Raw genomic sequence first — 12,929 nt, forward strand, 5'->3', positions numbered from 1 at the left:
TTGCTCAAAAATGCCCCTTAGTATCTTCTCCACCCACAAGAAAAGTTAATGCTAGAGGTGCTCACAGTGATTGATAACACTAATATCCTATTCATTGCCTGTTAACATTCCCTAATGACATTTCTGTAATTATTTTAATTGGCTTTACTAAAAAGAATAACAATGAGCCCTAAATGCTTGTTGGTGTTTGTTTTAAGCCAGTGCCTTACAGATGGCTCACTCTTTTTAATGAGCAGAGACATTTATTAGAATTTTTTGGAGTTGTGGCCACTTCCACTGCATCTCAACATCTGCTGAATACCTTTTCTTTTTCCCAAATTCAAAATGATCTTAAGAAATTCCAAGTAAATGTGAAATCCTGGGATCCAGATGGATCTCCCATTCTCATTACAGCAGCCATCATCACATCTCTTTTTTTGTGCACAGTCACACACAGCTGCCATGCCAAGATGGGAGCAGTTAACTTGCAAGAACTTCTTGCAAACAAACATACAATACAGCAAAAGCAACCAAAAGAGCAGATATGGGAAGAACTAACAGATCTAATTTGACGTTTTGGTCTAGCATGAGCCAAAGCATGAAAGAGGCCAGATCAGTGTTTTTCTTTCTTCTTTGATGTGGATGCAGGGATGGCCTAGCACAGCTGGGGTGTTTCTGGTTCCTCACCCACACACTCAGACAGGTAATTTTCTCCGCTGGCAGTGAGAACTCTCACTGAAGTGTATCTGCCTGTGCAGGTAACAGATCATGATTTGGCAGCCTTGAGACTGGGCAGGTGATTTCCTTACTATTTCATCACATGCTGCTGCTCTGGGATGGATACATGGCTTATGCAAGCATGATTTACACTGTGCTTCCTCCTTGAGATTCTCCTTTGTGTTTCTTACTTCATTGTTTTTCTGGATCTGAAAATAACTTCAGTCTGGATGAATGGGAAACTGCAAGCTGAAGTAATGCCTCTAGAAATGTTATTTTCTATTTTCCAGGTTGAAAATAAGCTTCAGCCAGGGTCATTACAGGAACCACACTAGGAATAACTGCAGGAGAGGCCTGAGCAAGCATATGATACGTGGTTTAATCTGAGCTGACCTTGCACTGTGCAGGAGGTTCGGAAATACATTGAAACCCAACTGTGACCTTTCTGCTTCCAGTCTGTTTGTCCTTCCTGTGGCCAAATAAGCAGCTAGGATCAGGAAGGGGCCAAGGGGCAATGGAGATTGAGAGCAGTGTCAGGTCATTGAGCAGTTTTGAGGGTATGGGAGAGTAAAGGCAAAATAGGAGAGCCGATTGCACCCAAAGACTGATGCCATGCCACCCTACCCAGGACAGCCTGAAAGCATGTGGCATGCCCAGCCCAAGATGTGGCTGGCCATGTGAGGGACTCAGCCCAATATGCCAAGGGTGTAGCACATGCAAGGAAGCAAAGGAATAGTGTCCTGAGGGGCAGCATCCCCGTACGGGTCCCTCTCCAGCCCCGTGCCTGCTCCCCGCCTGCTCACGGGGAGAACCCACTTGACTCAGAGCATCTCATTACAGGTGTTAATGTGGGGACTTGCTCCAGAGAAAGAAGAATAATAATTTCCTGTAATTTGAGTGGAAATAGGCCATCAGTAGCACAGCGCTGAATAGGAAGGAAAAGGAGTAAGAGATCCTGCTGGTTGCTGTTCTGCGGGAGCTGAGGCCCATCTCTCCAGTGCTTCATTTATTTCTCTGGCTTGGCAATTCGGCAATTGCCCACAGGCTAATTAGGCACCTCAATTTTCACTTTTGTGAGTAGCATCACAGTAAGGATTCAGGAATAAGCAATATCAATAATTTCTTCACAAATAGTTAAAGCATTTCCTGTGCATTTAAGTGTCTGAAGACAACTGGAAGCAAACTCCAGGGGTGAACTGGCTCACCTAAGTGAACCTAGCAGAATAAAAGGTGCTACCCTTCTCTGCTACCCTTTAGAGATCCTCTACAAATCTGAAAACCATTGGTAGCAGAAGGATTTCAAATCCCATTTTTCAAATTTTAGAGGCAAAGGTAGCATCTCACAAATACAGGAAAAATAGCAGAATTTGCATTCAGGCCATTGTTTGCGTTTCATGCAGCCCCAAAGCGCAGTTACTCTGCTCTGAGACAGTGGGTCAGCTCATAAGGCACCCACTTACATACAGCTACAAAGTAGCTGCATTTTCCACGATTTTTTTTTTTTATGCTCTCCCCATACTTTTGTATTTTCTCTTTATTTCTCCCTCTCTTTCTTCCAGTGTCACTTGATAGAGCAGATCCTGTATCAATTAGGAGTGAGTCAGCATTCAATTCAATGCTAATCAGGAGGATTCACAGTTAGACATAACAAACAAGGATTCATTCCAGATAAAATTCCAGTACAGACTAAAACACCCTAATGCCATCGATCTCTTACCAGGTCCTTGGAAGTCTTCATAATTCTTTTTGCTTTTCTTATGGCAACACTCAGTCCCACCTAGGAGAGCAAGAACAAAATGAAAAACAACCAGATCAGCCTCACAGTATCCTACCAACTTTTCTTCCCATTTTCTACATTTTTTTTTTCTCTTTTAATATCAGTCACAGCACAGAAATGATGTATGAGTCCACAAACTCCTCATCAGTTACTTTTTATTGGACTAACAATCAATTATCCAGTCACCTTCTATGAAACTCCAGTTGCAAGAGTTCATTTATTTTGCTCCAGGGCATCATTTATTTCCCAAGGAAAAGTCCAGATCAGCTGAAGAGCTGAAATTCATATCCTGACTGCACTGCACGAGCTGCAGAGGACATACTTCTCTAGCGACTCTTCCTGAAGGAAAACTCATCCATTAGAAGGCTAAAAGAGTGTTACTCATCTAGTGTCAGTCTGACTTGCTGTGCAATGGCACAGAGGAAACATTTGCTCTTGCATGGATAAGGGTTATAGTCAGCTGAGATTCATCCCAGCAGGGGAACATGGCATGCAGGATGGTATAAAGCAGGGAACAGAGATTGGAAGGAAAATCCCCTGCTTAGGATCCAGGAAGGTTAACTTTTTATTCTGGAAATACCTGCCCTGTAGAGCAAGTCCTTGATGACAGGGGCAAGATAGATTTTCTGTTGGGTCCATGCCAGCTTGTGCTCAAGAGACATTTTGGGATACCTCCACAATGTAGTTTTACTTATTGAAAGAAAGTTTTACTTATAGAAAGAAAGAGTAGGAGAACCATTCCAAGAAAAGGTCTTGGAGAGGCATCATAAGGCCATGGGTTACCAATAAGTCAGCTACTGGTGATACACAAATAATTCATGAAATCCCTTTGCATGCAAGTGCTTTGAAAGAGCAGAGGAAATTTTGTGCAAGAGACACCATCCATGAGTGTGAGTGACAGCCAAGGACCAGCTCTGCTGGCAGCAGCAGGAGGACAGGTGTGCCACATGTGGTGCAGCAAGGCTGTGGTCAAATGCACCTGATGGCTGCTTGCCATGGCCAGGAGCTGCCAAATACTGCTCTCCAAGCTCTGTCACAGCCCTGCTCTCCAAGCTTTCCTCAAGGCTCTGCCATTGCAAAAACCTCAACAAATACATCTTTTGCAGCTCTGGGTGCTGCCTGAAGAAATGTTGGGGCATGGGCAATAAGTAGGGGCTGTTTCTGTACTGTACTGTTAAGTGTTGACCTGTCCTTAAGAAATTTGTCTTGTGGCACAGCACAGAAAGATCACACTGCTTCTCCTGCCACAAGGATTCTTCCCAGTCATGGAGGTGAGGAGATGCCCCAAATACACCCATGCCACCCAAAATATTGAACAACTGTTTAACAGCTCTGATGAACAGCACTTTCTAAGTTCAGCCATATCAGTCCATAAGAAAGGATGTTCTCAGAACTCCAACTTAGGAAAAAAAAAATTAAAGAAGAGACAGAGGATTTCTGGCAAGGTCAAGGTAACACCAGTGTGCTCCCCCCTGCTGCTCCATTTTAAATTTGGGACAATATTCTTGTATCTCAGTGATGACAATTCCCATATGTTGTACTGCATTTATTAGGCCACCTTTGAAAACAGCCATATCTGTAAGGAAGTAACTGAGTGGTGGCCTCTGCCCCTTCCCCTCAGCAATCAGTATGAGGAAGGCTGAAAGCACTGCCTGTTTGGTCTCATTCAGAAGGAATAACTACTTATGTTCTGTAGGCTTTGAGAATTGGCAAAAAAACCCCCAACCTTAAAATAAAAAAGGAGATAAAAACCAATTTTTTTTAAAAACGTTTCAAATGGAAAAAAAAAAAAAAAATCCAGACTACAACAAACATGTTAGCACCTGGTTTCTGCTCAAAATTGTTAGTGGGGACAAACTGTTCTGTCTGAAAATGACCTGTTCTGTCTGAAAATGTAGTCCCTCCTACAGCGCAGCCTAAGGACATTACTGCCAGCCTAACATCAACCGGGTCTGAGGGCTCCAAGGTAAAGTCAGCACAAATTTATATTTATCTGGACAGTCCTACAGGAACCCAGCAAGGGGGAAAACAGGGATGCTTCAGCAAGTGCTATTATTACAGCATTTGGAAAAAAAAAAGAAAATGTCCCTCATGTGATGGCACCTTACTGAACAGCGGCATGCCAGATTAGAATATTAAAGCAGACTTAATTTGTATTTACAGTAATCGTTGCCAGCATTTTTGTGCTGGGGATGAAATTTAGCATGTCATTATAATTGATTTAGGCAGTGATCAAAGCAAATTAATTAACCATGATATTCAAGGGTCAAAAATTTATGGTGAACAACACAAAGGGATACGGACGAATAAGCATAAGCATCAAGGAACAGAGACTTCTAAGCTGCTGGCTTTTAATATATGTGTCACATTAATATATGTAGCTAATACATGTTTAATTCATGGTGTCTGTAGTCTTCTAAAAATCAGGGTATGTCACAAATAGATGACAGAAGTTAGCAATGAGCCAAGACATTGCTTTCTAGTTTCTTCCCCCTGGGCAGCTGCTGTCCCCAAAACCAGTCATGCATCTTATGTTTGCCATAGTTATGTTGTACAATACCTGCTGCTGTCATTTCTGCAATAAAATTACTTGAGAGGCAGATGTGAAAAATGGTTTGAAATTGAGTATAATAGAAGGGAAATTCCCAGAGAAGTGGGATTTATCAATCCTTTTCTGCTGGGCAGGGTAAGAGAGACCTTTCTTCCTCACAGCAGCAGCACATGAGAAATGCACACTTCAGAAAGCTGTGGGAATACTGCACTCAGAAAGCAGAAAACAAGGAAGGAAAAGGCTGGCTTGACCTTGTGTGTAGAAAATGCTGTCTCTGAAGCACTGAAGTTGACACCTTCTCTCACTTCACAAGTTACTTCAGCCAAGACCCCGGGTTGGACGGCAGAAGACTGGCAGCTGAAACACCCACTGGGAAGAAAACACTGCTGGTTTCATGGCTCACCTGTAATCCCTGGCTGACATCAGCTTGTCAAGCCTGCCACTGGAGGCCATTCTGCCCATACAACTTCTCCTGCTGCACCTTGGCTAGCAAGGAGACTCCTTTCTTTCCCATGGCATGAGAACACCACCAAGGAGGGGGTTCCCTAGGCTTCAGCAGCTGATGGATGAGTCCTGGGGAGCAGCCAGCACCATCCACCCCAACTGAAGCAGCCTGTCACCCTGTGTGCACAGGAGATCCAACCATGGATGAGGCTGAGGGCGGGGTGTCACTGGGATTTCATTCACTGCCTTATTTCAGTGTTCTCCACAGAGACCACGCATTCCCAGTAATGATTTATTTTTTGGCAAACAGATGTATTTCTCATCGCAAACAAATGCATGAACCAACTCTAATTCTCTCTCATTTATCATCCTTGTTAGCCAGCTTTTTCCCAGGAGACCAGATATTTACAAAACACTCCAAGTTTCCCTTCTAACTCATTTTCATCATCATTTAACCAAGAATACCAAGATAGTAAAATTCTGTAAAGCTTGTCAAATAGCACAGCTAAAAGAGGGATTTGTTCATGAGCAACACTTCCCTGTCCTCACACTTTTGTCTGCCACCCTCCCACCCCAAATATCTCCAAGGCTTGTTTTCGAGGGTCCTGCCTGAGACAGCTTCTACTTTGGCATGGCACAGCTGCATGTACCACCTTGCAAACCCCATGACACCCTATTTCCTTTGGATTTATTTGGTGGAATGTTGGGTGGTATGATTTGGCTTTTTGGGGTTGTTTGGGTTTTCAGTTGGGGTAGGGTTTATTTTATTTTATTTTATTTTCTGCCAGTGAAGAGGAGCACAGGAAATGCAGAGAAACAATTAAAGAGGAGGAACTAGCACTCATACTGTGTCTTTTTCTATTACCTGTCTATAGGTAGTTTCTTCAGGGCTCAGCTCTGGCTGCAACAGAAACTCACATTTCAGTAGATTTTACCTGTTTCCAAAATCAAAGGCTAAAAGGAAGGCATCTTGCTCCATAGGACCTATCCTGCCTCCCAGATGCTTGCTTTACTGCTTGTGGTCTCAAAAGAAGGAAACAGGTCTCAGTCATGAGGTCCACTTTTGACTGGCAGCCTGCCCTTAGTGAAGAATGCAGAAGCACTCCCACCCTGGAGTTTGGTTCTGTCTCCCCTCCCAGGAAGAAGCTCACATTTTTACTGAGAAAGATGAATGAGAGATAACAGCAGGAGTATTTTTATTTTACTAACCCCAAAGGGTTTCTTTTTTCCACGCAGAATTGGTTGCCTCCTGCTTTTTCAAACAGTATGCTGACCTCAGTAATATCTGTGAGGGATGTCGCTTTGTAGAAAGCCAATGAAAGGCCTGATAGAGGATACACAAAAAAGCATGAGTGCTTGTGGCAGTGATGCTTATTCTGGCAAGAGAAAATTATAAGATCATAAGTATGTATATTTTAGCTGATGTAAAATGACTTCCACCAAAATCCTATTGATGGAGATTAAGACAAAATATGCAGCTGAGAGGTCTCCGATAATCCAGAGCATAAAAATGATGGGAAGCAGAAGAGGCACCTTGAAAGGCAGAAAGGTGGAGTACAAACTTCCAAGACAGACTGTTTTAGTGATTGCTAGAGCACGACCACAGTGCTGAAGTCAAGCCATTATTCTGTTCCCAGCAAATCAATTTAAGTATTGCCATTTAACCAAACCGGCCAGCTGGCTTAAAACAATCTAGAGACAAACTGAGAATAATCTCCTGCAAACTCGTTTGTTCCCAGGGCCAGAAAGGAAACTTGGTAGGCAGTGTGTAAAACTCTTCACCCTACTTCAGCCCTTTTCACTCACTAGAGGACCATCCCTGTATTACATGACCTTATGCAGAAAGTCCTCCAGCATGTGAGCTGACAAACATTTTTGGGTAAAACATTATTCAGTCATCCTAAACCAGCTATCTTGGATGCCTGTACTCTTTTGGAGTGATGCTGCAGCCCATATTAGAATATCTGCTGTTGATATGGCTTAAACCACAAAGCACGTTACAGATGTACCTGGAACCACAAAGCATTTTACAGCAGCTTCAGATACCATCCACTTTTGAACCACCTTTAGAAAGCCTTCACTTCTGATGTGCCCTTTCAATTTGTCTCTTTGCTTGAAGGAGACCCCAGTGTGGCCACCCTCATGCTAAAGGGCAGAGGAGGACCTTTGCTCTGCCCTACAAGTCACTGGCGCAAGAAGGGGCTCACAGGACCCATTACGGGGGACATCTGGTAACACGGTCATGCTGGTGATCCAGGAGCTGCACAGGCCCCTTCCAATCTTCCCCACCAACATCAGAGGTCTGCTCCTGGAGCTGCTTCCCAGCAGAGCAGCCCACCTTGCCCAAGCCCCAGCAACAGGGGGCTGCCCTTGCCCGGGTTGGATGCCCTTCTCCTCCAGCTCCATGCTGAGAACACTGAGCTCCATGTGAACAGAGTAATATTTTTTATTCATAATTAGAGCATAGTCTTCCAGAATAATCACAGAGTGCTAATAGCTCCAGGCAGCTTGGCAAAAAAAGAATAATAATTTGGGCTAATTTGTCAGAGACCAGGGAAGTGTGTAAAATGATGCATGTATCATTTACACAGATTGCAGTGTCTCCATTAAGTAGTTTGAAAGACCTCTGAAGAAAGGGCTCTTCCTTCCTCAAAGCACACAGTCTCACCAAAGCAACAGCACACAAACAGAAGGAAATAAACTAATGATGGAAAAAGCAGATACATGTTGATTTTTCCACCTTAGAGGTAATTAAAACCTGAGCATTACACTGCCTTCCAAGGACAGGTAATGCTATTTCTTTCACTCCCTTTTCCAGTACAAATATGATGCTAATTCTGGGAAAATGGGCATCCAAAAGTCTAAATGAATAAGTGAAGTACCTGAAAATCAATAGAGTTGAACAGAACAGTCATTAGTATTAAAGTCTTGTTCAAACACTCAGCAGGGGACTGCGCCAACATTTGCAGACTCATAAAACTGAAGTGATCAATCAAATTACAAACTAAAGAAGCAAATGTGAGGTAAACTGCATTTTATGCACCTTTGTCTCTGATTGTATATTAATTTTTTTCACCTATAATTCATCTTTACTCAGTCTGACTAGTCAAGAGTTACTGTGGGCAATTTATCAACCACTTGAGCATGAATTCCAACTACTGCTCTTCTCCTCCCATCTCCTCATGCTCTCTTGGGGCACAAGGAGAGTCAAAAAGAAGGGCACAGTCAGTGTAAAAAAAATGTTTTGTTGGTAGAGTTCCCTTATTCCTGTTGAGAAAAAAATACCTCGACAGAAAGGGTTTAACTACCACTTGGAAGGGAAGTGTGTTTGCTTGAGCCACTCACTCAGAGGGATAGTCTCCAGGCCATGCAAAAAAAAGTCCAAATTTTGTTTAAAAAAAATAAATAAACCAAAGCCCCACCATGTTCAGCTGTTTTCCTTGTGGACAGTGCACTCATTGAAGCAGTTGCTGGAGGTGGAAGGAGACAACACCTCGGTCCTGCACCTGCTCTGGGAGATGGGTAAGAGCTCACAAAAATGTGACAGCAACCCCATGAGTGGCATCCTTTCCCCTCTGTCTCATCAGCCTAGAATTTCAACACAGGTGTTCTCATTTCTTCGCAGGAGCCACCTTGACTGAAACAGCCCCTCTCTCCAGGCTCCTTAGCTAACTCACTGTGCAGCCATGATGAGCCCATCCTTCTCTTTAAGTTCATTGCCTGCATCCTCTTTCACTTCAAGAGGCACCTTCTTGCACTTCTGACGCTCAGCTCAGGATGGGGGACTTCTGTGGCACCTGTTTGCTGAAGTTTGGGCAATACCCTGCTTGAGTCAGGTCAGTGTGGGCCCTCTCTGCTGCTTGCACTCATCTTCTTTCACCCCTGTGTGGTTGCACACCCATAGATCTCGGTGTTGACATATTGTGGAGCAGAGACCCACACCTACTATAAACCAAATGTTACTGCCATTCTTGGAAGGCAAGATACTGGCAGAACTAAATCAGTCTTGGAGATGAACCGCAGATCATTGATGCCTAAAGAAAGATTGTCTGATTTCAATGATTGCTGGACTAGACCCTGTGTGAAACATCACATGCAGAATGTTAGAAATCAAACATGCCTTTCTCCATCCAGATGTAGGGAAAAATATTTCCAAAAATAGGTGCTGAAGTGAAAGGCTTGCTTTTCAACACCACCAAACAACCCACATCACTCACAGGTTTTAGTTTGACTGGAGGTACATGATGGCTGGGCTGGAAAAAATTACTCACAACCAAAAGAATCCCAAAACAAGCAGCACATGTTTAGACACCTATGCAGATATGTATCTGTGTGAATATAGCAAAGGTCCAGGACATGCAATCAAGGACGTGCAAATGTTGTAGCAAGTAACTGTGCATCAGAGAAGTGGTGGTAATTAAATATGATTTCAGCCTTTGGCAAAAGATAATTCACATTAGCTTAAACCCCTTGCACTGCAGACTAATCCAAGTCAAATAGCCCTACGTTTGCAGCAGGTAACTTGTGCCCACGCAGGCTGTCACGGCAGATCAGGCAATGTGGGGATCACACGTCATGCTGTGGTAATGTGGTGGATGAACCTCAGCTGAGTATCTGCTTTGGAGTTATTGTACTGCTTAACAATAAAGTCCCTACTCTTACTCTCTGATCCAGAGAATTTGGCCCTGTCACTCCCACGCACCCTCAACCTGGCTGATGATGGTCCACACAGGTAATGTGTGTTACACACCTTTTGTTCAAACAGACATTTTTTAGGAATGTCCATGCTCTAAATGTTTATTTCCTAGACAACGTGTGTGCAGTGGAAGCCTTCAAACTGCTCAATTCCAGCTTAAATTACATTCCACAAACAGTAGTTTTAAGAAAAGTGGGAAAACAACTCACCTTTGGAGGAGAGTAGAGATGACAAAGCGGTTGTCCTGGATCCTGTTTACACAGCCTCAAGGAATGGCAAACCACATCGGCATTCATTTCCCTGTCTATGCTGAATGAAATGGTGCATAAACAAAGACTATTATGTTTTTCTGGGCTCTTGAAAGTAGAAGCAATTTCCATGGGAAGCTAAATCTTCCCAACGCCACACAATAATCTCAGCTCACTTCACCGTGGCCCATAACCGCTGCTCAGTACAGTGCTGGCTTCAAATGATTTTCTGCCACGACATCCTACTCAGCATTTAAAATTGGAAGCCAGGATGATGAAAAAGGACTTTGCTCTACATGCAGCACCTGAATCAAATGCATTATAACTATTCTAATTTTTTAATCAATCATAAGCCTGACAAAGATTTAAAGGTTAAAGGTAATGCATATGCAATTTGGCACATATGAATGTTCAATCATTAACTCCACAAAATAACCAGAAATCCTTCAAAGATCCTTAACCTTTAATCACCAAGCATGAGTACTAGGCTTGTTTCTTCCTTTTTGGGACACACCTCTGGGCTAATCAGGAATTAAATTAAAATGCTTGATTATAGCACTTAGTCCTGTAAGCACATTGCAGTTCCTTGGCTAGTTTTAAAAACAAAAATAAAAGCCCTAAGGAAGAAGAAGGTCTAGTAAAAGCTCTGTTAATTAAACTAAGAACTTTCAAAGAGGAATAAAATGACCTACATTTTATTTTTTTAATCACTTAGATTAAATAGTAGGCTTCCCCAAGAGTGCATATCAAGGTCAGGGCTGAGTACATGTAGGGGATGACAATTAGAAAGCCTGATTAAAGGTAGAATGGAAAGCAAGAGCCAAGCAACAACTGTGTGATTTTATAGAACCTGTCTCACACACACAAGTTATTTAAATTCCTCCCTCAGCCAAATGAGCTGAATTTCAAAAGATAATTATATCAGGTGGGCCTGATCTGAGATTTAAATGGAATATCAAAATGGTTACCAGTGGCAGCCTGTGTTTATTCACTCAGGAATAGCTGTGCCAAATGCCAAACCAGAATCACTCTGAAGCATCTTAGCTTTAAAAATAATGTGATTTTAGGAGTGAAATCCCTCCACTTCAACCTGACAGCACATCTGTACATGTCAAGAACAAGCTAAGCAAAAATCTGAGAGGACACAGGAATACTTACAGTTCAGCTATGTGTGGTCCGTAGAGTTCAGCAAGCACATAACAGAAACCTTGCAGTTTTTCTAGAAAACATAATAATTTTTTTTTTTTTTTGGGTAACTGAGCATGGTGAAACTGGTTTCATAGCAGTCCAAATATAGCAGCAGTTGGTTCATTAAGGTGAATGCTGATTTACCTTAGGTGAAGGCATGTGCATCTGTGACCTCAGTGTAGAACCAGAGAATGGGAAAATCTGAATTTCTAATCTTGCATAAAATCCTCCTGGCCTTAGGTAAGTCACATGATAAAGACTAATAAGGATAACTAGCTCTTGATAATTTTTCTGCATATGGCATAATGGAAAAGTTAAAAGAAATTGTGCATGTCACAGCATCTTCTAAGCAACTTAAACAAACATCTCAGTCGGTTTGAAAGAAGAAAGAAAACAAACACATAAAGCACAGAAAGTGATGTTGGGCTTGCTGCTACTCCTAGAACTGCCTGGGAGCTTCTGGGGACTTGTGGAGTTAAGAGAACATGTTTTGTGTAGAGCAGGAGTTGTGCAGGAGTAATTGTATTCAAAGTAATACCTGACACTTTCCATTTGGCTTCCTTTCACAGTCTACAGCCGTGTGCCTTTTTGGGATGCTGGCTCAGGTGGTTTCCTTAATATCTTTGAAGCATGTTGTCGATAAGATAGTTCATCAGAGATTTCTTTAAAGTGCTGTTGTAAAATAACAGGTGATCCATGCACCTGAGCAAAGACCCTGAGGAAGAGTGGGGGTTTGAATACAAGCAGGGCACTGATCTGACAGTTCTGTGAAGGAAAACTGTCTGTTTCTTGGCTTGAACAGACTAAAGCTGGTTAACCATGCACACATCCTGCAAAGGAGGTGTGAAACCTTGCTCCAGCTTGGGTGGTGCTGTGGGATGTCATAAGAGACATTCACACAATGAATGTGAACACAAGGTTCACACAAGTGCCTTGACAACAAACTTGCAGCTCCTCCAACTCCTTAGAGTTGTCATTTTCTCTTGCACCTCCATTACCCAGCTAGATAACTATTTGTACCTGGGGAAGAAAGCACAGAGTATTCTCATCTTTCCCAGAGAAAAGCCATAGAAACACCTGAAACAATCACTTCCCTCCAACTTTGGGCTGAATATTCCATTTTAACTAGTGTCAGGCTGGACGTGCCCAGGGTCAGGGGGCTGCTGCATGCAGGGTGGGTAGGTTTGCTGTGCGGATGTACAGATCCTTGTGGCAGGGTTTGACTCCACTGGTGGGCATGGGTGTGCTCCTGCTCCCACAGCTGCTCTCCTGCCAGGATTGCAGGCACCCCAGCTGGCAACCTGCACCTGAGAAAGGAGGACTGGCACC

At 43.0% G+C, this 12,929-nt stretch overlaps 1 protein-coding gene across 2 annotated transcripts in view; it reads right to left on the bottom strand.

Annotated features, from left to right (window-relative positions):
• The window catches only part of AOAH (acyloxyacyl hydrolase), a 73,563-nt gene that overhangs the window by 43,118 nt on the left and 17,516 nt on the right, over nt 1–12,929 (bottom strand). For both annotated transcript variants that reach the window (XM_058832278.1, XM_058832277.1), the window contains exons 4-6: nt 11,571–11,631; nt 10,374–10,473; nt 2,414–2,473 (exon numbers count right to left, since the gene is read on the bottom strand). In XM_058832278.1, the coding sequence (XP_058688261.1) occupies nt 2,414–2,473; nt 10,374–10,473; nt 11,571–11,631 (221 nt within the window). The remainder of the gene's footprint in view (nt 1–2,413; nt 2,474–10,373; nt 10,474–11,570; nt 11,632–12,929) is intronic.

The sequence above is a fragment of the Poecile atricapillus genome, chromosome 2 (genome assembly GCF_030490865.1).
Source record: "Poecile atricapillus isolate bPoeAtr1 chromosome 2, bPoeAtr1.hap1, whole genome shotgun sequence".
In the NCBI taxonomy this organism is placed as follows: domain Eukaryota; kingdom Metazoa; phylum Chordata; class Aves; order Passeriformes; family Paridae; genus Poecile; species Poecile atricapillus.